Genomic DNA, 24,444 nt, shown 5'->3' with positions numbered 1-24,444 from the left:
GGCCTCCATGTTAAGAACAGTTTTTACATTAAAAAAAAAAAAACTTTAACAGAATACAGCTATGCTCATCCCACTACTTTCGCACCAGGGCAGAATTGAGTAGTTGTGACATAAACCATACATGGTGCACTCACTGCTTCACACTGCTGTTTGACACACTACCAAATCTCAGTGAAGCAGCTAATACTTAGCAGAACTGAGTGTCATGCGTATTTTTACTCTTCACTGGCAAAGCCTAAGTATTTATTATCTGGTCTTTTACAAAAAGGGCTTGCTGAACTTTTGGAGAGGGAAAGAGACGGAGAGAGAAAAAGAGGAGGAGGTAGAGAGGGAGAGAGAGAAAGATGTAGAGAGAAAAAGGGAGAAAGAGAGACACAGAAAGAGGGGAGGGGGAGAGAGAGAAAGAGAGGGAGCGAGAAAAGAAGGAAGGAAAGATGAGGAAGGGAAGAAGGAGAGAAAGAAAGGTAGACGGTAGAAAGAAAGCTTTTTAGTTGAGCACCTATTGTACTGTCATGATATATGAATACAACATCAGTAGCTGAGTACCTGTAAGTAACTAATAATCAATTTCACAAAGGTTAAGTGCCTACTGTGAACATTAAGGAAAGACATTGATACACTGTAGAACATTCAGAGGAGAACAAGGAAAATGGTGAAGGACCTTCAGATTATGTCATAGGAGAATCCACTGGGATCCTCTCTTCCTAGAGAAGAGAGAACTGAAGAAGAAAGGAATAGGCAAGGGCATAACAGCTGTCTTTCAATATCTGAAGTGGCAGATAGACAGATAATTGGCTACAACACTGGGCAAAATAAATAGATAAATTTTAAAAATGAATGGATGAAAATAAATATATATAATTTAAAAATAATTTCTCATTTCTCCTTTTGCAAATGTGATTTAAATGCAGATAATTATGAGTGGATATCATACTTTGCATATGAAATATTTTCATCCTATAAAAAAGAAAAACTGCATTCAAATGCAGTCGAGGACAATAGCTGTATGATCAAATCACTTAACCTATTTGCCTCAGTTTCCTCATCTGTAAAATGGGGATACCTACCTCCCAGGGTTGTAGTAAGAATCAAATGAGATAATATTTGGGGGGTTTTCCCTTTTTTTGAAGGTTTTTGGGTAACTATTTAAAATATTTTAAAATTTAATTTTATTTATTTTTGTTACTTTTTAAGTTCCAAATCATCTCCCTTGATACACACATGTATAATATATGTATGTAAAACCATGCTATGCATACTTCTATTTATCAGTTCTTTCTCTGGAGGTGTATAGAATCTTCCTTCAAAAGTCCTTTGTAGCTGATCTGAGTATTTATTTGTAACAGAATAACGGTCATTCGCAGTTGTTCTTTGAACAATATTGCTATTACTGTATAGAACATTCTCTTGGTTCTGATAATTTCACTCTTCACTATTTCATCCAAGCCTTTCCAAGTTTTTTTCCCCCTAAAATCAACTTTCTCATCATTTCTTACAGCACAGGAACATTCTAGAAATATTTGTAAAGCACTTTGCAGACCTCAAAGTACTACATAAATGCCAAAGGAAAAGTAAGAGCTGGAGAGTCTTTTCATCTGGGGCAATCAGAAAGAAGGGGTTCCTGGACAAGCTGATTCTGGGTTGTCATAATGTAGGGAATGATTCAGTTGGAAGCCACATGAAGGGTGTGTCTCCTTAGAGAGACCCTTAGAAATGGGTCTCTATAATGGTCTACATCAAATCAAGGGGGCAGGAGGATATTGGGGAGTGGGTAGCCAAGAATTTATTTGATTGAAATGTGGCATTTAGGAAACTGTGAAAATAAGGCTAGAAAGGAAGGTAGGGGCCAAGACCTTAAATGTCAAGGGTAAGGAGTCTGTATTCAGACAATTATGAAGAGCGGCCTTTCCAGCCCTAGTGGAAAAGCAGACCTGGGCACTTAAGACCCTTAAACAAATGGGATACTATTAAGGAAGTTGTCTACACATTCCTTCTGTCAGTCAGCAAGCAATGATTAAGTGCTCACGTGTATGGGGAACAGTTTTGACTGGTGGGAACACACAGAAAGGCAAAAAACAACCCCTGCCCTGAAAGAGCATAAATGAGAAAGAATGTATAAATAACTTGGAGCAGAGAAGATATATACTAAGCACATGAATGCAAAAAGCAACAACAGTCCCTGGTGCAGCCAAATCTGCATGAGTGTCCAGCCAAGCCGTCAACCACACAGCCCATGAAGACATCTACCAAGAGTTTTTAAGAAGGTTTGTCCTTTGGGAGGATAAATAATCATTCAACAGACAATCCATGACACCTGGGCAGACCAGATGGGTCCTGCCCCTCTTCATTAGAGCATTAAAATACCAGTAATGCTCTGATGAAGGAAGTCTGATGCACATTCCAAATGGTAAAGCCATTCCCACACAGGGATGGGTGTAGTGTTTACAGGAGCAGGGCTATTCCAGATTGCTGAAGAATCTTTGGTTGGGCAGGAACCCTCTCTCTTGAAAAGAAGGCCAATTATGCTTAATCTACCACCCACCCTGGGAATTTAGAAATATAGCTCTGTCTTACTATCTGAAAAGGGAGCTCTCTTTTTGTTTAAAAAAGATTTTGTTTCAAAGACAAGTCCTCCTGCCGAGCACAAGGCTCCCTGACAAATGATCACTGCTGCCGGGGATTATCTGCTTAGACATAAAAGGGAAAACACAAAAAACCAGGCCTCATTGCTTGGCCATCGGGTCTTGGCCATCAGGTCTGGGCTTCTTCGCCATTACCTTTCGAAAGCTATAAATCCAAAAGATTAGCCCACTGCAAAAAAAGGACTTCAAAGTAAAACTTGGCTAAGCAACAGTGGGAGAGTCAATTTGAACTCACTGAAAAAATTTCTCTGCTGTACAATACTTTGGTTAACATGGAATAATGATTATTTGGGGGTGGGGATAACAATCTTCGGTGGGTATACAGTTGAGTCTTACTCAGACCAATAGGTAAGAGGTCAAGGTCTCAGAGGAGGAGCCTCTTATGGAATTGTAGTCTTGTGATTTTCAACAGACATAAAGACAAGTCACTGAGTGTGACAAATCGGTTGGATCAGCTTGAAATTCCTGTTTAAGCCAGTAAATGGCTCTCAGGTTGACTTTCAAGTCAAAACTATCTATTTTTTAAAATAAATTTATATTCACCTTTTGCTTTTACATCACAAAAATTTCCAAATGTATCCTTCCTCATTCACCTTACCCCTCCCAGGGACTAATTCTATATAACAAAAAGAGAAAAAGGGGGGGGGGGCACAAAACTAATCAATATATTGGAAAAGTCTGTTATTGTCTGTGCTGTTTCACAATCCTCCCTTTCTGGAAAGGAGAGAGGGGGAGGGGGAGGGAGACAGAGAGAGAGAGACAGACAGAGAGACAGAGACAGAGACACAGAGAGAGAGAGAGAGAGAGAGAGAGAGAGAGAGAGAGAGAGAGAGAGAGAGAGAGAGAGAGAGAGAGAAAGAGAGATGCCTTCTCATGCCTCTTTCTTGAGGACAAACGTCTGTTAATAATTTCACAGCATGTAGTTTCGATCAAATGTTATGGTTCTTCCCATTTACATTGTTGTAGTCACTGTCTATATTGTTTTCTTGGTTCTACCTACTTTACTTTGTATCAGTTCATATTTCTTCTCATACTTCCCTGCATTCATGTCTTATAGCACATTTCTTACACTTAATGTACCAAGACTTGATTAGTGATTCCTTGGTTGGTGGACATCTACTTTGTTTCAGTTCTTTGCTACCACAAAAAGTGAAGCTATAAATGTTTTGGTGAATATTGGACCATTTTTTTTTCTATTAATGAATAACCTCATGGGGACATATACTTAATAATGAAATCTCTAGTTCAAAGGGCACGGACAACTGTTTCAGTCACTTTCTTTAACTCCAAAATGCTTTCCAGAATGGCTTGAGCCATTCACAGCTTCATCAATAGCACATTATAATGTCCATCTTTCTAAAGCCCCAGTATTACTATTTCCATCTTTTGTCATCTTTACCAATTTGTTGTTTGAGGTGAAACCTCAAGGTTATTTTGATATGAATTCTTTTATTAGTGATCTAGAACATTTTTCATAGGACCAATGCTTTGCAATTCTTTTAAAGAATTGTTGATGTCCTTTGATCACCTATCTTTTGGGGACAAAATTATGTATTTTCAGAATTGAGAGATGGCCTCAAAGAACACAGTTAAAAAACACTTCCTTCTTGTGTGTGTATGCGCGCGCGCACGCACGCACGCACACACACACACACACACACTGTCCCAAAAGTCTTAAAACTGCACTAACACTTTTAATAGGGTGTGCGTGTGTGTATGTATTCATGTGTTCTAAATTTAAGATCCTGCCTCTAAAGAAATATCTATAAGAGAGAGACCTCAAAAAGCACTTACTGAGGATACCCTTTTGTGCTAATCTCCCTAAAAAACCCAGAGAGGGCCTTTGCAGGAAGCTTCTGGGGGATCTGACACGCTGTTTCTTTGTTGTTGTTCTTATGTTCTGCTGAACTAGATCAGCATATTCTCTCTCTCCTTATCCTCCCACTGGCTCCGGCTCCAGCTCCGGCTCCTGCTCCCACTCCAGGGGTGATCTTGGCTCAGAGCATTTTGTTCTACTCTCAGAGTTCCCACGGCACAACATCAAGGAGTGGTTGTTTTTTAATTCTAAAAAAACCCATAAAAACCAAAAAAGCCCCATAAAACAAACATACTCCCCCCAAATACACACAAACACACACACAATTTCCAGGATTGTGTGGCAATTAAAGAAACAATATTCTGGTACAAAGAAGATTCTCTAACCGAGTTGAAGGTGCTCAACATTATAGCCTTGGAACTAGAGAGGACTTCAAAAATCATGTAGGTCAGGTGTCAAACATGCAGGCTGGCCATAGAGTGTGAGCCCCAAATCAGAACAAATTGTAATTGGGAAATGTTTAATAAAAATATTTTTATTGTTCACTCCTTTTATTCATGTCCAACCCTTCGTGAGCCCATTTAGGGTTTTCTTGGCAAAGATGATACTTGAGTGGTTTGCTATTTCCTTCTCCGGCTCAGTTTGCACATGAGGAAACTGAGGTAAAAAGGATTAAGTGACTAGCCTGGGGTCACACAGCTAATAAGTATATGAGGCCAGATTTAAACTCAGATCTTTCTGTCAACTAAGCTACCTAGCTGCTGTAATAAAAATATAATAAAACAAATAATAATGTTTCAATAAAAAATATGAAACATAAATAATATTACATTTTTTAAAAACCAAGCCAATGTGTGATCTACAGGGATCTTTATGTACAGTTTATGCTATGAGTTTGATATCACTTATCTAGTCCAACAACCTTATTTTTAAAAAGGAAGAAAATGAGGTCAAGAAAGGTAGACAGGATGCTCTTGAAAGTCATCCAGGGTCCTGCATGGTCTTCACTAAACCATGTCACCTCCCCCTGGTATTCCAAGTTTGTTCTTCAAGCAACCCAAAGAGACTCTATATGTGGGATATGCAGAGATGATGGGTGTCTAGCATCCTCCCACTCTTCTTTTTCTCCCTCTTCTTCCTCTCAAGTTCTGCTAAAGGAAGAAAAAAGGAAAAATCCCTTGCAAAGAAGCAACAATGATCAAAGATAGCTGGGGGGGGGGGGGGGGGCAGCTCGGTAAGCCCAGAAGGGAGGAAGCCTGGTATAATGGAGGTTGTGCTGCACTGGGGTTAGAATCTTAGCTTTGAATCTTTCTAGCTGTGATTATGGGCAAGGTCCTCAAATCCTAAGTGTCCTCATTTATAAAACAGGGATAATACTTGTACTATCTATATCACAGCATCCTGAGAGGAAAGGACTTGTAAACCTTAAAATACTATATAAATGTGAGCTATTATCATTATTATTACAGAAACCTCCAGGGAGGTCTTCATCCTCTCATAACAAACACAACTATGATGTCAGCATGGCACAGGATTACAGGAAAATAAACAGATAATAAAGGCAAAGAAAGGGAAGAAATAAAGACAGACAGGAAAAGAGCTGGGAGTAGGAGGGAAATCTGTTTTCTCTCAGTACTCAGCTGCTTTTTTTTTCCTTTTTCTTTTTTTTTTTGGCGGAACAATGAGGGTTACGTGACTTGCCCAGGGTCACACAGCTAGTGTTAAGTATCTGAGACTGGATTTGAACTCAGGTCCTCCTGAATCCAGAGCCAGTGCTTTATCCACTGCCCTACCTAGCTGCCCCTGTACTCAGCTTTAAAATGGGTTACTAGTGAAGAAATGAAGACTATGGCCATGTTCCATCTTGGTTCTGAGAAGAAATGATATTGCCACCTACTGGTAGAGAGCTAGGGAACTACACTTGGAGGATGTATATGGTCTCAGATGGGTCCATCTAGCTGCCCCCAGTAGATCTTTATAAAAGTAACTTTTTAGGACATCTAGGTGGCGCAGTAGATAGAGCACCGGCCCTGGAGTCAGGAGGACCTGAGTTCAAATCCAGCCTCAGACACTTGACACTTACTAGCTGTGTGACCCTGGACAAGTCACTTAACCCCAATTGCCTCACCAAAAAAAAAAAAAATCCCAGTTAGGTTTTTTTCCTTCTGTTTTTACATTACAGAACTCAAAGAATGTTAAAATACCAAGAATAATTAACAGTTAAATATGTGCACAATTTTTTGTGTGCTCTGTAAAAGAAAAAAAAGAAAAAGAGAACAACTCAAAGTTGTCACCAGACTACAAATTATTCAGTACAATTAAGTATCCATTGGAGCCTCAAGAGAAGGACCAGATTCATTGGACAGACCTGGAAGTGTCTTAAGCCAATTAGCCAAAGAGAGCATGTTCTTCCCTCTACTTCTTGGCCAGGAACTGACTAGCAAAGGAAAATGCTTCAGTGCCTCATAATTAAACTATGGCCTTACATCTGTACTGTTTTTTGGCAGATGTAGTATTTACTGGATAGAGAAAATAAATGTGAAGTTGCTGTTTGCTCTTCCTGTTTAATGTGCTAAAAATGGAAAGAGTTGATAAATATCTTTCACAATGACTTAGTTTTGATCCTTCTTTCTCCTGCTAGGATCATCTTCCAAAAACATTGCTGCATCTTTCTAAAGGAGGAGGAGCCAGAGGATTTTACAAGGTACTATTGCAGACTCTCTCTTGCTCTTTTTTTTTTTTTTTTTTTGGGGGGGGGTAATGACTGCCCTTCTGTTTTAACCTGAATTGCACTGAAAAGAAGTAATGGAAAAGCCTAAGACACATCAGTTATCTCTGCTACCCAAGAACAAGGTGAGTGACACAATGGGAGGCAAAATCAAGCTCCTGAATGGAGGCAGGAAATGATGGGGGAAGAGAAGCATTTTTTATGTTTTTTACACGTTACATTTCTAAATGGAAATTTGACGCCAAAATGACATGTCCTAATGACAGCATCTTCAACCAGACAGATTCATATCCCCAACAGTTATAAATCAGATTCCTCAAAAAGCCAGGACAGGGAACCCAGCAGCTGGTGAGCCAGATGTCCTTAAATAAGATGGTGCCCAAGTGTAACCCAGGTAGGGTCGCCCCCGGATTCCACAAATCTAGGGATCCAAGCACTCAGCCTTGCCCAGCACAGCTATCAGGAGCCAACAGGTAAAGGGAGGATTGAGGATAATGGAGGGGAGGGAAAGGAGTCATGTCACCATTCTGGCTTCATGCCAGAAAAAAAGAAACTTAAAAGTCCTAACCCCCAAACATGCAGTTAATGGTGTTACTTTGGGGGTAAGGGGCACAATGGCAATAAGGAGAAAAAAGAGAGTTCAAGACTTCCCTGCAAATGTTTTTGAAAAAGGATGGCTTAAAACAACAACACATCCCTAATCCAAAACGAATACATTCCCAATTACAAACACAGACCCAAAGCTTCCTGTCTTCACCTCAGCTTTAGTAAAAATCCAAGCAGTCTGCTAGGCATTCAGGCTGGGCTGAGTCTTTTTAAAGAGACAAAAAGAGTTTCTCTGTCAATACAATAAAAAGCTTTCTCCACAATCTAGTGAGAGAGAGAAGGAGAAAAAGAAAGGGGGGTGGGGAGAGGGAGTGTGAGTGTGAGTATAATATAGTTCAGACCCGTGATTTCATCTGCATAGGAACCTCCTGGTGTGTAACCTGGCCTGTGTAGAAAGTCAAGCTACCATCTATCATTTAGGGCTCACTGAGAGAGGTTAAGTGATTGGCCCGGGATCATAGAGGAAGTTAATGTTGGGAGGCAATGTTTGAACCTAGGTCTTCCTGACTAGGAAGAGGCTAGCCCTCTGTACAACAAGGCATGACACATATTTCTCAAAAGGCTACATATGATCGCCCCAGCTCTTTTTTATTATTAAAAATGTAGTGATAGCTAAAACATGACATATTATGTGTCATTTGAGCATGAGACAAGAGAAATCCAGAGGCTCCGTGATTTATTAAGAGTTGTAGAGATGAGAAACACCAATGGGTTTCAAACTTGTCATTTTCCATACATTAAGCAGTTCCAGGAAAATCCAGACCAAAAAAAAATTCCTTAGTATCCTGTTTTCCATGCCTTTGGTATGTCTTTAGCAGAGTTAATGTTTGGAATCCTGTACCTCCTAACCAATCCTTTCATCCCCACTCTCCCAGCCAAAGTAATCCTTTAGTTGCTACTGATCATGAGACCGTTAGGTAGTCCAGAGTGACCTGAGTTCAAATCTGGCTCCAACACCGGCTAGTTGGATGGCCCCGGGTAAGTCAACACTGGCTTTGGTTTCTTCATCTGTAAAATGTAGACAATGATAGCAACAACTTCTATGGGTTGTTTTGTTGATCAAATGAGTTAATGATATATGTAAATCTGAAAGCACTATAGAAATGCCAGCTATTCTAATCATTATTATCATGGTTAACATTCCCACCTGCAACTGTTAGTCACTGGGGTGATCTTGGGAGTCTGACATGAAGCCAGCATTCTGTTAGTCTGTCCTCCTGCTAACTCCTGCTTTTGACTGTTTTATTGCTCATTAACACCTGCACTACAGGGTGGGGCAGGAAGAGGAGAGGACACAGCAAATCTGCTGACTCGTAGCTATGGCAGCAAGGGAGGCTAAAATAATAGTTAAGAGGAGAACTATGAGATCCTCTGGAGATTCCTGTCTATCTATGCTCTTCCTGTTTGTCCATGAAGAATTGAGAATGAGGTTGCAAGTGTGAGTAGGGATCAGGAGACCAGAATTCGAATTCCAGCTCTGCCGTGTGACTCTGAGTCACTTAAGATCTCAGGTTTAGAATTTAGAGCTCACGGGAACCTAAGACATCGAGTCCAAGGCTTTACACTTTACAGATGAGGAAAGTCATCTTAAAGCGAGACCCAAAGGAATTTGGCTTGTTACCCACAAGGCTTGTCAGTACCTAAATGTAGTAAGCGGAAGAGTCTAGGATTTGAACCCAGGACCTCTGGCTCCAAATCAAGCATGCCAATTTCCATTGTACCACACTGCTCATTTTACTCATCTGAGTCTCAGTTCCCTTGCTTTACTGAGATTCCTTCCAGCTTTGAGATTCTGGAACTCTTCATGAGCAACAGATCTGTGATATCAGAGAACCTATTTTAAATGAATTAGTCATAACCGAGGCAAGAATATGACTTCTCATTCCTCCACCCGGTGATCACGGGAGACATCAAAGCCGTTCCTCACAAGCAGCCTGTGGGGAAGGTAGTACAATTATTATCGCCCCATTTTACAGATGAGGAAACTGAGCTTTCTTCCTGTGTTTTGCCAACAATCACACAAATAACATACATAAAAGCCAGACTTTTATTCATGAAATCACAAAATTCTAATATGGAATAGGTACCTCTAGGATCACCCAGTCCTTTCCTAACTATAACACAGTTGATAAGTAGTCACCCAGCCTCTTCAGGAAGCCCTCCAAAGAGGAAGAAGCCACCACTTCCCAGGGAAGACTATTCCACTTATGAATAGCCCTGATTTTTAGGAAAGAGCCAAGCTAGGTGGTGCAAGTAGATAGAAACTCATCTTCCTGAGTTAAAATCTGGCCTCAGACACTTACTAGCTGTGTGACCCTGGACAAGTCACTTAACCCTGTGTGCCTCCATTCCTCATCTATAAAATGAACCAGAGAAGGAAAGGGCAAACTTCAGTATCATTACCAAGAAAACCCCAAATGGGTTCACACAGAGTCAGACACAACTGAAACGATGAACAACAACAACAAAAAGTTTTAGTAAGTTTTCCCTGATATCAAGCCTGTTTTCTGATTTCTGGTGCTGATGACTCTATGAAGCTCTCTTGTCTGATGTGCAACTACACGAGTTCACATTTGGGATCTGGAATAGTAAAGGCTCATGCCAACCACTTGCATCATTCTTAGGATCTGCTTGACACCCAACACAATTCCTCACTCCAACATACACCTCATGAACAGCAGACTTCACACTCTACATGAAATAGACAGGCCTGGTCATATTCAGAGCTATAAGGAGCATCACAGACAGAACAACATTTCACTTATTAGGAGGTCACATTTTTGGCCATTTCAGCTGTTTCTGGAACACAGCCCAGATCCAAGCAAGATGCAAAAAAGGCCTCGGAACAAGCAATGTGGATGTGGCAACTATATACTTCAAAGTTGCTCTATTCTTCTTCAGACCTCATTTAAAACATACTTATTATTACTTTATACAAATTCTCTAACAAAGTAGGGATTTCTCAACCCACAGAAAGAGCAGCAAATTAAAAGGCGATAGAAGTGCTGCTAGAAGCAGACAAAAATCTTAACAGCAAGAACAGCCAACAACCCAAAAGTGAAGGATAGTAAACTATAACAGTGAAGAAAAGAATTGAAGGAACAAACAAGGCCACATCTCAAGAGCACTTAGAGATGTCACTATATGTGTATGATGTTCATAAGAGATATCCGAGTCATTACGAAAAGGCTAAGTTTTAGCAACTTAGCATAGTGCAGTGGTTCTCAAAGTGTGGACTGAGGACTTCCGGGGTTCATGAAGTCAAAACTATTTTCATAATAATGATGCATTTCCATTTCTAATTCAGTAAATGAGGATAGAAATAACACAGAGAAACAAAACCTGGGGTGGGGTTAGGGGGAGGGCAGGCACACTCAATAATATGAAAGTATAAAGGGGGCCTGAGACCAAAACACTTGAAAACTGCTGGCATAGTTGATAGAAAACTATCCATATTTCTGACAAATACTAGCTATAGGACCTTTAATAACATTTCTAACTTCTTGGTACTTTATCCCTGTGGTATCACACTCAAAAGGGACAGCTAGGTGACACGGTGGATCGTGTGTCAGGCCTGGACTCAGGAAGACTCATCTTCTGATTTCCAATTCAGCCTCAGACACTTACTAGCTGTGTGGTCCTAGGCAAGTCACTTAACCCTGTTTTCCTCAGTTTCCTCATCTGTAAAATGAGCTGGAGAAGGAAATGGTAAAGTGCTCTAGCATCTTTGCCAATAAAACCTCCAACAGGATCAGAGTCAGATATGACTGAACACATCAAACTCAAAACAGAAACAGAGGCAACTAAGCTGTACCTATAGATCAATGCAGGCTACATGTTGACTTTGGAAAACCACATTCATTTATATATTTCTTTTTGTATTAATATATTGCTACATTAACATCAAATAGGAACTTCATTTTAATGCGGTTCAAGGCACACTTGAAAGCATTGTGGGCTGTGTATTTGACACCTTTGCTGCAGACAACTTTCTAAGCCTTTAAGTGGCAGAGAAGGTACTAACACATTGGTAAAGGAAATGAATTACCTTATGGGAGATCCTTATACCAATGGAATCACGAGTCTATTCCTGATCCCTGACCATCCCCCTATTTTGTTTAAGAAGGCAGGGAAATTTATAACCTTATCCTTCACATCTATCACATCTTTGGATGGAAAGAGTTCCATCCAAAATGATTTTTAAAAGGTTTTTTTTTAAAGGGGTGGGGGGGGCAAGCTAGGTGGAGCAGTGGATAAAGCACTGGCCCTGGATTCAGGAGGACCCGAGTTTAAATCCGGCCTCAGACACTTGACACTAGCTGTGTGACCCTAGGCAAGTCACTTAACCCTCACTGCCACCCCCCCCAAAAAAAGAATTTTTTAAAAAGGAGTAAGCTTAATTTACTTGGAAATCTGAATTAGAAAGAATACTTTCTCAAATAATAATTTCTCAAAGACGCCATGTACATCATCACACCAGTTTTTTACCAAGATGCCAAACATAGGGTTAGATCAAGTTTTTCCCAGAGGGCAGTTCTTCAGCAGGAATATTATTTTGGTAGAAAGAGATCATTTCCAGGTCATAAAAGGGAAAAACCCAAGTATGCTACTAAGAAGTGACTAGCAAAAGGCCCCAAGATGAGTCAATTGTAGGGCATGCAGAAATATCAACCTCTTTTTAACTATTAACCTCCATTAATAATTATTTTAAGTATAATGGCACTATGTTGTTACTTATAACCATGTTGGGCTTCGGTTCAAAATTAACCAAAGTTATAATTTAGAGCTAACATTTTTTTCCAACCATGAAAAAAATCATGGAAAATATATGCTGCTGTTCTTCAGTTACATTTTTAAGGTGCTGACTGGTGCCTTTTTTTGACTGAATTCATTTGCTTCCAATTAAGTACTAAAAAATATCATTATTATCGTTCTCTCCCCAGGAATTCAGAACTCTCTTCCAAAACTCAGAAATTACAACCCTACTTGAAACAGAATCCTTTTCAAATCCCTTATCAAACTAATTAAATGCCATACCACATGATCGTAATTTCCATAGTTCCCAATTTTCACAAGCAAAAACAACAGAACAGAAAAAAGGCAACACAAAAGCCTTGAGAACGTGGAGAAAAAAGAAACCATAATATGAAAGTGAAGAAGTTATGCTACCTTGTCTTTGAATGAAGACTCTGAGCAGTGGGTTTGCACTTGAGACAGCCTTGAAGAAATTGTCATCATTGTTGATGGGCAGTAGGTCACCATGCACGTCGGCATATCCAATCATTACGTCCGTGTTTGAGATGTGATGGATGTGAAGAATAAGCTTGTAGAAGTCTTCAAACTTTCCAGGTTTATAACGGTCCAAAGAAAATCTTCGAAACTCAGCCCCAAACTACAATGAAAAAGAGGAACTGCTAAATAGGCAGCAAGTGAGTGGACACATGAAAAAAGGGAATAAGTATTTATACAGCACCTCTGGTTTTCAGAGCTACAGAAAAACATGGAGAGAATTCATGTTCTTGGGGCATAGCTATCTATGCAAGAGAGATAGTGCATTACTAACATGCACTTAAAAGCAAATTAAAATGATGCTCTGTTTATTGGCATATTAATAATCATTAGTTTTCCCTCCCTAATTAGTCTGACCTAGCTAGCACCACTGTGGAGGGCAGAGGGTTTAATACCCCTATTGGCATAAGTACACTGACCCCAGAGCATCCTTTTGGCTGAGTTGATGTTCCCTGACACGGATGCAGGATTCCCTTGGAAGGTATCCAATTATTACAGCATCAAGTAGTGCCTTAGTCAGTGCCATACTTCAACACTTCAAGGATATCCTTTGGAAGCTAGGTGGTACAGCTGTAGATGTGAAGTCAGGAAGATCTGAGTTCCAAACCCAGCCTCGAGCAACATCCTAGAGCTGGGTAACCCCAGGCAAGTTACTTAACCTGTCTGCCCCAGTTTCCTCATCTGTAAAATGGAGATAATACATCACAGGGTTTCTGTGAAGATCAAATAAGATAATATTTGTAAAGTGCTTTGTAAACCAGAAAGTTATGCTATTTAAATGCTAGCTATATTTTTTCTGTATTATTTTTTTACTTATAAAAGTATTTTATTATTTTCCAGTTACAGAGATAGTTTAACATGTTTTTATAAGATTTCTAGTTTAAAATTTTTTCCCTCCCTCCCCCCCTCCCCAAGACAGCAAGTAATCTGATATAGGTTATATATGTATAATAACATTAAACATAAATTCTGCATTAGTCATGTTATAGGAAAAGAATCAGAGCAAAATGAAAAAAACCTCAAAAAAGAAAAACAACAGCACCAAAAACAAAAGAAATAGTATGGTTCAATCTGCATCTATATTCCACAGTTCTTTTTTTCTGGATTTGGAGAGCCTTTTCCATCATGAGTCCTTTGGAACTATCTTGGACCATTTCATTGCTAAGAAGAATCAAGTTCATCACAGTTGATCAACGCATAATATTGATGATACTGTGTACAATGTTCTCCTAGTTCTGCTCATCTTACTCATCATCAGTTCATGCAAGTCCTTCCAAGTTTCTCTGAAATCCACCTGCTCATCATTTCTTACAGCACAATAGAATTCCATTACATTCATACACCACAACTTGTTTAGCCATTCCCCAATTGATGGGCAGCTCCTCAAATTCCAATTCCTTGCCACCACAAAAAGAGCAGCTATAGCTATATTATTATTGTTATTGTTATTATTATAGGACTTCCATGGGTATAATCCTTCTATCAACAGTGATCACAACTCCTCTAGAATACAGGTGATAGATGTTCCAGAGACTACCTTTTCTGCCACCAACATAGTAATGAACTTCTGCAAACTTAGCTAACTTGTCATCATTCCTCACACATAAAGTGTTAAATAAATGTTTGTTGATGGATTGATTGATCCTCAGAACATACATGGAGTTCACAGGACCTGTCCAGGAAGACCTTCCAGCTTGGCTGGTATAATTTTTTTTTCCTTTTCCTTTTCCTTTTCCCCCTTTCCTCCTCTCCTCTCCTTTCCTTTCCTTTTTTTTTTTTTTTTGGGCAGGGCAATGAGACTTAAGTGACTTGCCCAGGGTCACACAGCTAGTAAGTGTCAAGTGTCTGAGAGCAGATTTGAACTCAGGTCTTCCTGAATCGAGTCTCCTTTCTTTGCAAAGGCAAGTAAGGGACTATGGGTGTCAAGCATGGCATATACTGGCTTATTTTCCCAAATTGGGTTGTTGGGTTTTTGTTTTTTTCAACTTTTAAAGTCTTTCTTTTTTTAAAATAAGGGCACATTGGGTAAATGAAATGAAGGTGATATAAAAAGGAAAGATTTTTTTTAAAGAAGCCAAGATCACCTCCATACCAAGATAAGGCATTTGAGTGGGATTTCAGTTGGTTTCATAACAAACCATAAAAATAGTAATAACTTGCATCTGTATAATAATGCATTGCAAAACACACTCATATACATATAAAATAGACTCCTGGAATGTCAGCCAGTCCCTTCCTTTTATAAATGAGGAAATTGATTCCCATTATGTGTAGACAAATGAGGTCTAGGGTTCACATGGAAATGTACATTGCTGTCTGTGGTCCAGGTTGGCTGAAGGTAATTTAACTGGATCAAAATCTGACTTATTTAGCTCTTGACTCTTTCCAATCCTTTCCCTACCAGCTAACCTAAAGGGAGTTATCTCACTTGTACAAGGCAACAGGTGGCCTTCAGTAAAACTTCAACACTAATAAAGCTCATCTTAGGTAAAGTTTTCAACACAGCAGATGTTGGTTGCCCGATGTTTAGGAAATGTACCCAAAAAAGAAATCAAGGAAGCAGGGAGCTGCATCAACAGGTTCAAGTTTTGGAATTAAGAGCAATTCTTGGTGTTAACCATCTAGAATCAGAAATGTATCAGGAAAAAAAATAAGAAAAAAGAAAGAAAAAAGAAAGGTATCAGAAGGGGCAGCTAGGTGGTACAGTTGATAAAGCACCAGCCCTGGAATCAGAAGGACCTGAGTTCAAATCTAGCCTCAGACACTTGGTACTTACTAGCTCTGTGACCCTGGGCAAGTCACTTAACCCTCATTCCCCTATAAAAAACAAACAAAAAAATTTTTAAAAGGAATAAGAAACAATTGCTGGTCAGTCTTTTTCTGATTCCTGCTAACAAGATGCTTCAGAAAACTATATACCAAATGTTCCATATGATGGGTTTTACAAAATTTAAATGATTGTTTGGCTTTTTTTTTTTTTTGGGCAGGGGGGTCAATTCAATGGTAAAGCTTATAGTAACCAAAAATCCAACTTCCTTTAAAAATAGCACAACAAGATGTCAAAGATATTGTTGAGAGACAGTGATCCACTCAAGATGTAGGGAAAGAAAAGGCATGCTTGGTGCTTATGTGAAGGAAGTTATCTTTGGGTTATGCATCAAGAAAGGTTGTTGTTTTCCCCTATTAATTTCCACCAGGAAATTATTAAGAAACAGTCAACCCCAAGATGCAGTATGCCACAGTAGATGGAGTGCTAGAATTGGAACTGGGAAGAAGTGGGTTCAAATCTGGCCTCTTGACACATACTAGCTGTGTAATACCAGGCAAGTCACTGCTCAGAGCTTCCAGACAACTTATAAGACTTTAAAGTTAAGGAACTGCAGTTCTGTGTCAATGGAAGAAATTTCCACACCAGGAATTTGTTGTTGAGTCATATCAAACTCTTTGTGACCCCATGGACCATACTGTTCACAGGCTTTTCTTGACAAAAATACCAGAGTAGTTTGCCATGTCCTTCTCTAGTGGATTAAAGAAAACATAATTGTTAAGTGACTTTCCCAGAATCACACAGCTAGGAAGTGACTGGGGCCAGTCACACAGCTAGGTGGCACAATGGATAGAGCACTGGGTTTGGAATCAGGAAGACTCGGGGTTAAAGGAGCAAGCAGGCCTGTGGTTACTTACAGACCAGATTACAGGCCAGGGGAGTATAGAATGGTGCCTCTCCTTAAATCGTACCACCTGGGACCTCCTGAAGCTTGGGACAGTGTGCCCTGGAAGTCAAAAAATAGGCTGGCAAAATAAGCAGACAGAAAAAATGCAGACACTAGAAAGTTTCTTAGTGACAAGGAAGATCAAAATACACACTCAGAAATCAACAAAGTCAAAGCTCCTATATCCAAAGCTTCCAAGAAAAATATGAATCGGTCTCAGGACATGGAAGTGCTCAAAAAGGGCTTTGGAGATAAGGTAAGAGAGGTAGAGGAAAAAATGAAATCAGGAAGACTCAACAGACACAACTGTGTGACTCTGGGCAAATCACCTCAGCCTGTTTGCCTCAGTTTCCTCATCTGTAAAATGAGCTGGAGAAGGAAATGGCAAACCACTGCATTATCTGCATTATCTTTGCCAAGAAAACCCCAAAATGGATGGGGTCATGAAGAGTCAGACATAACTGAAAAAAGACTGAACGACTTCCTGATTTCAGGCCCATAGCTCAATTCACCGAGTCATTATTTGGCTGCCTCTAGTCGTCATCGTCGTCATTACCACCACCACCACCATCATCATACCCACTAATGATGTTAATAATAACTAGGAGTTTATAAAGTGCTTTGCATATGTCATCCCATTTGATGTCTACACCAGTAAAATCATAGGTCTATGAAAAAAGTCATCATGATAATGATGATTGGAAAGCAGTGGTTAAGAATCTGAGATTCCAGTAGAATATGAACTCCTTGAGGGTTGGAACTATTTAGTTGTGGTTTTTTAATATAGTATTCCCAGTGCCTTGCATACCATAGGCACTTACTAAATATTTATTCCCTTGAAGAACATTGAGTAGTATATGAGCATGGAGCTGTGTAGAAGATACTCTTTTGTAAAATAAATGGGAGGGTGGCAGTTCAACTTCAGCTTTCCACAAATGTCCAAAAAGCCAGTGGAGAGGAAGGGAAAACACAAGGAATCACAGAGCAGCAGCCTTAGCTATTCCTCATTATTCAGTAAATTGGGATAAAGAATGGAGGCTAAGAGGAAGCCTCATTCTCCGTCTCATTTCTCTGGAGAAAGCACAGGATATGACACCTCAACCAATCTAACAGGTGGAACAAGCTTTTCTGGCCCCTGGTTTGTCCTCCAGTGTTTGTAGGATAATTGGTAAGAAGGGCAGAGGGCAGGTACTACTCAACAGGGCAGAACTTGTACTTGCCCCCTTTCTTCATTCCCCGATCCCTCCCATCTGTCTATTCTTCCCATCCTCCTCCTTCTACTCCCGTCCCCAATCAAACCATTTTGGCTTAAGAGACGATTCCTTCTTCACTGCTACCCAAAATAATGTTGCTCTTTTGAATGTCCGGCACCAAAAACATTCTATTTCCTCTCTTCCACCTCTGTACACCTCCAAAGTTATTTATGAACCCAACTCTAATTTAGCACAACCTCAATAACCTGGAAAGATATCTTTTTCATCCATAAAAGAATATCATTATTCCATATTTTCATCTCAAACATTATAAAGGATATATTTTTGAATGCTTCCTTCTCCAAGTCCCAACTTGTTTCTCTAAAAATGGCAGGGACTCTATTTAAACTTACTGTCATATGAATCTGCCCTGTGGGGAATCTCAACTCCTATTCCAGGCCTCTGTGTCTCTAGCAACTAGAAATTCTTTTAATAGAATCATACTGTGCCAGAACTTGAAATCAAACTTGAGACCACCTAGTCCAAACTCCCCATTTGATAAATCAAGACTCAAACCCAAGGTGTCACAGGCAGAGTCAAAAGTAGAACCCAGCAGTGCCATTGCAGAGTCTTAGCCACTATTTAATCTGCCTTTCTTTCCCTTAAAAAATGGGTGGTTAAAATTTTTCATACACAGAAGAGAAAGAACTGATAAACAGAAGTATGTATAGAATAATTATATACATATACATACATATCTATTTGGGTCTAATGGTAACCATCTTTGGGGAGGGAGAAAAAAAAATCTACCTGATAATTTTGTTGTATATTAAGAAGGAATAGCAAATTGTGATCCATAAGTTAAAATAAGTTCAGAATGAGACAAGGAGAACAGCTTTAAAAAGATGAAGAATTATATTGTGTGATCAACTGTGATATAGACTTGATTCTTCTCATAAATATAATGGTCCAAAATAGTTCCAAAGGACTCATGATGGAAAAGGCTCTCCAAATCCAGAAAAAAAGAACTATGTAATCTAGGTGCAGATTGAACCACACTATTTCTAATTTTTTTTTCTTTTTTTTTGAGGTTTTTCCTTGTTACTGATTCTTTTTTCACAGCTTAACCAATGCAGACATGTTTAATGTGATTCTACATATATAACCTATACCAAATTGCTTGCTGTCTTGGGGAGGGGGGAGGGAGAAAAAGTTGGAACTAGAAATCTTATAAAATATTGAAAACTATTTTTACATGTAACTGGAAAATAAAATACTTTTATAAAAAATAAAATAAAAATATGTTGAATTGAATATATGTATTTTAAATTTTAAAAGAAATTATACTTATTAGATATTTGTTTATATATGGAAATTTTTGCTGCTAATTTCAGAATAAAACAAATAAAATTTAATTTAAAATTTAAAAAAATGGGTACATCTTAAGCATCAACTGTAAAATGAAGCAGTTGGGCTATAGGCAGGATTATAGAATGGAAAAAAGATGAATGTGTAGTGGGTGCAAATCTCAGCTGGTGGGACTTGGTTTGTTCAGCTGTAAAATGAAGAAGAGACTGAATTCAATGACTTCTAAATTACCATTTTGTCCTAAATCTGTAATCCTATGATTAGGTGGCCTCTAAGGTCTCTTTCTGCTCTAAATCTGTAATCCTATCATCTAAAATCATCCCAGACTAAGCAAGGAGTTCTGGAACTGGAATGAGCAAATCCAGCCACCACACCCCTCCCCACCCCCACTGCCACCCAATCTTACTTCTGTACACTCCCTCCAGCACTTGGCCTTTTCATCTGCTCCCAGAGCTTATCAGCTCCATGCAGATGATTCCCACGTTCTTATCTCTCATCTAGACCACAGTCCCAGTCTCAAATTTCTAGACATCTCCTAAACACCTCCCTCCAGTTGTATACTATGCACACCTCAAGTTCCAAATTGAGCTCATCTGAACCTCTCCATTTTTTTTTTTATTACTGCTGTAGTACTATTATTTTACCAATGACCAAAGGCTCCAAACCGTGGAATAATTTTCACCTCTTTCCTCTCCTCCCACAACCGTCACCAAGTTTTGTTGATGCCACCTCTCCATCTTGAAAATCTGTTCGGTTCCCACTGGCACCACCCTGGTTAAAGCCCTCATTATCACCTGGCTAAACTATTATAATAACATCCTAACTAACATCTTTCTGCCTCCACTCCAGTGGCCTCCCCCAAATCTTTTATACCACTGCCAGAATTTTTGTTATGCCTTTTTTCTATGTTATACCTTTACTTATTTTTTTTTTAATTCCTTTACTTAAAAAAAAAAAAACTTCAATGTTCCTATTGGGACTGAAGTAAAGTCAGACTTCTCTGCTTGGCTTTTAATGCCCTCTATCATCTTGTCCCACCCTACCTTCCTAGTCTTAGCTCATATTGCTCCTACCCAATCACTCTGGCTCTAGACAAACTGGTCTGAACTATCCCCACCCCACTCCAACAAACAAATATACTTTCTTGCCTCTGTGCTTTTGCTCAAGTTGTTCCTGTGCTTGGAATGTTCTGTCTCCCCTCTCCACCTACTCAATAAACTCTTGTGGCTCCCTATTATTTTTAGGATCAGTCAGTCAATAAATATTTATTAAATAGCTATGTGTCATGAACTATACTAAGCATTCCTGGGGGTACAAAGAAAAACAAAAGGCAGACCCTGCCCCCAGTGAAGCTCACGATTTAATGGAAGTGAAAACAAGCAAACTAATAATATAGTTATCCCCTCCACATGGAGACTTGCCTCATCCCAGTTTCAGTATAACGTGGGTTGGCATAAGAAATTAAATCGGAATTTGGAGGGAGTTTTGTGGAAGCCGCAGACGACACATGAAGGCAAGCAGATGACACAGAAAAAGTTTAGAACCTCAGAAGTGCATAAAATATATGTACAGTGTTATATAATATCAACCCCAATTTGACAATAAGGTACTGTGAACACCCCATAAAAGAAGAAAAAAAAAATTCAGACTTCTCTGTTAACAGAGGGGCCAAAATATTTTACATGGATTTTCCAGATCGCAGGGGCACCACTAACCCTCCATGATGTGGAAGGGATAAACTATATACAAGATAAGTAGGAAATATTTATGACCACTGGTTGTAGGAGAAGGAAAAGGCAAAAACGTTTCCAATAGGAGAAGGCATCAGAATTAAGATTATGGATAAAGTATGCTCTGCTCAGCATTTGAAGTTCTACTCAACCTGTTCCATTCCTACAAGCCCCCTACACAGTCCTATTTGCTGTTCCTCGAATACAACACCCCCATATCCTATTACTATTCATTTATACTGGCTTTCCCCCCATGCCTGCAATGCTCTCCCTTTCACCCCCACATCTCAGTTTCCCTCCTTCTTTTGGGATTTAGTTCTAATCCCACCTTCTATAGATCTTTCCTTATACCTCCATGTTAGAGATGAAGAAAGAAATGCTGGGAGAGGTTACATGATTTGCCTGGGGTCAGCCTGACAGGAAATTGTGTGAGGATGGCTCTGAAGCCATGTCTTCTTTTTTTTTTGGCGGGGCATTGAGGTTTAAGTGACTTGCCCAGGGTCACACAGCTAGTAAGTGCCAAGTGTCTAAGGCTGGATTTGAACTCAGGTCCTCCTGAATCCAGGGGCAGTGCCACCTACCTGCCCCCTTTAAATTGCCAGTGGTCCCAGAAGCACAGATATTCTCCAATTAGAAGCATAATTTAAACACTATAATGCAAAGATTTATCAGCTAACACCCTTGCTTTCAAAGGGTTCACTGAAGCCCCACTGAGGACAGGATACAATATTTCATTCTTCCCTCTTCTATTTCTATACATTTGCTCATGAGCTCCCATATTTAGAACAAAGCTTCAGGGACAGCTAGGTGATGCAGTGGATAGAGCACCGGCCCTGGAGTCAGGAGGATCTGAGTTCAAATCCAGCCTCAGACACTTGACACTTACTAGCTGTGTGACCCTGGGCAAGTCACTTAACACTCATTGCCCTGAAAAAAAAAAAGAAAAAAATAGAACGAAGCTTCTTAAACTTAAACTTGATCCCAGATGGGGTTGCATAACTGAATGTGGGGCGTCATGAAAAATTTGGCAAGTGTGAAAGGTTATGTATACCTATTTTATAGACATATCCAGGGTCAAAGTGGAAAAAGTTAAATAAGCCCTAATTTAGAAAAGATTCCTTCAATATTTCTTTTTTCCCTGCCAATTGACAAATATTTATTGAACTCTTACTCCTTCAACATTTCTTCTACATGTTGAAACTGAAGACCTTCTTCCCTCTTATCTCTTCACTCTCACCCAAAGTTTTTTCCTTTAGGATAAAATGCAAATCCTCTGGAATATAAAGCCCTTCACAATCTTTCCAGATATATTAGATACTGCTTCCCAAAATGCATTATAAAGTCCAAGCAAACTTGCTATATTTCAGGCAGGATATTACAATTCCCCATTTCCATGCTTTTGCCAAGATGGGGGATTAGCTCAAATGGTAGAGTACTCACGTATCCTGGGAGAGGTAGTGAGATTGATTCCCAAATCCTCCACAAGATTTTGGGCCAGCTAGGTGGTGCAGTGGATAGAGCACCAGCCCTGAAATTGGGAGGACCTGAGTTCAAATCTCCAGTTACTAGCTGTGCAACCCTGGGCAAGTCACTTAACCCCAACTGCCTTAAAGACATCTGGAGACATTTCCAGTCATCCTGATATATATCTTGCCACTGAACCCAGATGGCTCTGGAGCAGAGAGCAAGGTTGGTGACTTTGCACAGCCCTCCCTCACTTAAATCCAGTCCACTGCAAGTCATGACCACTTCCTGAAGAACAAACAACTTCTCCCCTATATCTGAAATGCATTGCTTTGTCACTTCTATTAGAATACCTAGATTGTTTCAAAAGCTCTGCTCGGGGCAGCTAGATGGCGCAGTGGATAGAGCACCGGCCCTGGATTCAGGAGTACCCAAGTTCAAATCCGACCTCAGACACTTAATACTTACTAGCTGTGTGACCCTGGGCGAGTCACTTAACCCCAATTGCCTCACTAAAAAAAAAAAAAAAAGCACTGCTCAAGTACTTTCCAGATTCCCAAGTGTTCTCCTCTACCTCCACTAAGCACTTTGTATTTATTTTGTACACACTTTGCATTTACTTTTATGCTTGTCACCTCATTTTGTCTTTGTAGCCCTAGGGCCTAGCACAGAGCCTGGGATAAGGTATTTTCTACATGTTTAATCTCATCAGAGTTCTCCCTAAATCCCTATCTTTAATCTTTCTCTCTCAACTTTAGTCTCCAGATTTCTGACTGTCTAATGGACTTCATCCTCTGATGTCTCATTGGCATCTCAAAACTTCTTTTATTTCCCACAGGTTCGTTCCTCCTCCAAATGCCTCCATTTCTATGGGTGATAGATATAGTAATCTTTCCAGTCACTCAGGTTTGAAACTGAGGGAGAGTCACCCTTAATTCTTTCACATCCCTCAATCCCCAGATCCAACCAGTTGCCAAGTCTTGTAGAACTTAATTCCACAACATCTCTGGAATCTCTGCCCTTCAATTCTAACACAGTCACTACTTGATTCATGCATGACCTCATCACCTCTTTCCTGACCTACCTTAGATAGCTTCCTAACTGGTCTCCTTGACTTCAGTCTCCTCTCTCTAATCAATCCTCCACAGAACTGCCAAGTGGATATTACCAAAATATACAACTGACCATATTACCCTCCCACACCCCAAAATCTTCAATTGATCCCTACTGCCCCTAGGATAAAATTCAAGAAAGACCCTTAGCCTGGAATTCAAAGCTCTTCACAATATGGTTCCCACCTACCCTTCAAGTCTTATTTCATATTACTTGCAGCATTCCACACACACACACACACACACACACACACACACACTTCACTCACTCATATTCTCTTTTCCCTTTCCACAGAAAGCTAGCTGTTCCCCATAAGTAGCATTCTATCTCCCACCTTTGTGTGTAGACATCCTATACAAGTGGTCTTTGAGATATGAAATGAACTCCTTCCTCACTAGAATATCTCTGTTGTTCAGTCCCTGTCTTCTTCCATGTGACCCTATGGACTTTTGTCCATGGGGTTTTCTTGGCAAAGATATCCCAGTGGCATGCCATTCCTTTTTTTAGTGTGGAACTGAGGCAAATACGGTTAGTTAAGTGACTTGCCCGGGGTCACATCACTAGTAAGTGTCTGAGGCTGGATTTCAACTCAGATATTCCTGGCTCCCAGCCTAGTGCTCTATCCACTGTACCACCCAGCTGCCCTCTAGAATAACTTAGCTTTTTTTCAAATTACAGCTCAGGTACCTTGTCTTACATGAAGTCTTTCCTGATCTTTCCAGTAATTAGCAGTTTTCTTCCTGAAATTTCTTGGTATTGTCAACCTCATTTTTTTTTTAAAT

The 24,444-nt window shown here is 39.7% G+C and overlaps 1 protein-coding gene across 1 annotated transcript in view; it reads right to left on the bottom strand.

Moving 5' to 3' along the window:
• Positions 1-24,444, bottom strand: part of PARD6G (par-6 family cell polarity regulator gamma) — a 169,605-nt gene that overhangs the window by 106,390 nt on the left and 38,771 nt on the right. The window contains exon 2 of the mRNA XM_043979280.1: positions 12,962-13,184. Within this exon, the coding sequence (XP_043835215.1) occupies positions 12,962-13,184 (223 nt within the window). The remainder of the gene's footprint in view (positions 1-12,961; positions 13,185-24,444) is intronic.

This window comes from Dromiciops gliroides, chromosome 1 (genome assembly GCF_019393635.1).
Source record: "Dromiciops gliroides isolate mDroGli1 chromosome 1, mDroGli1.pri, whole genome shotgun sequence".
NCBI lineage: Eukaryota > Metazoa > Chordata > Mammalia > Microbiotheria > Microbiotheriidae > Dromiciops > Dromiciops gliroides.
This window is presented reverse-complemented; position numbering and strand designations above follow the sequence as displayed.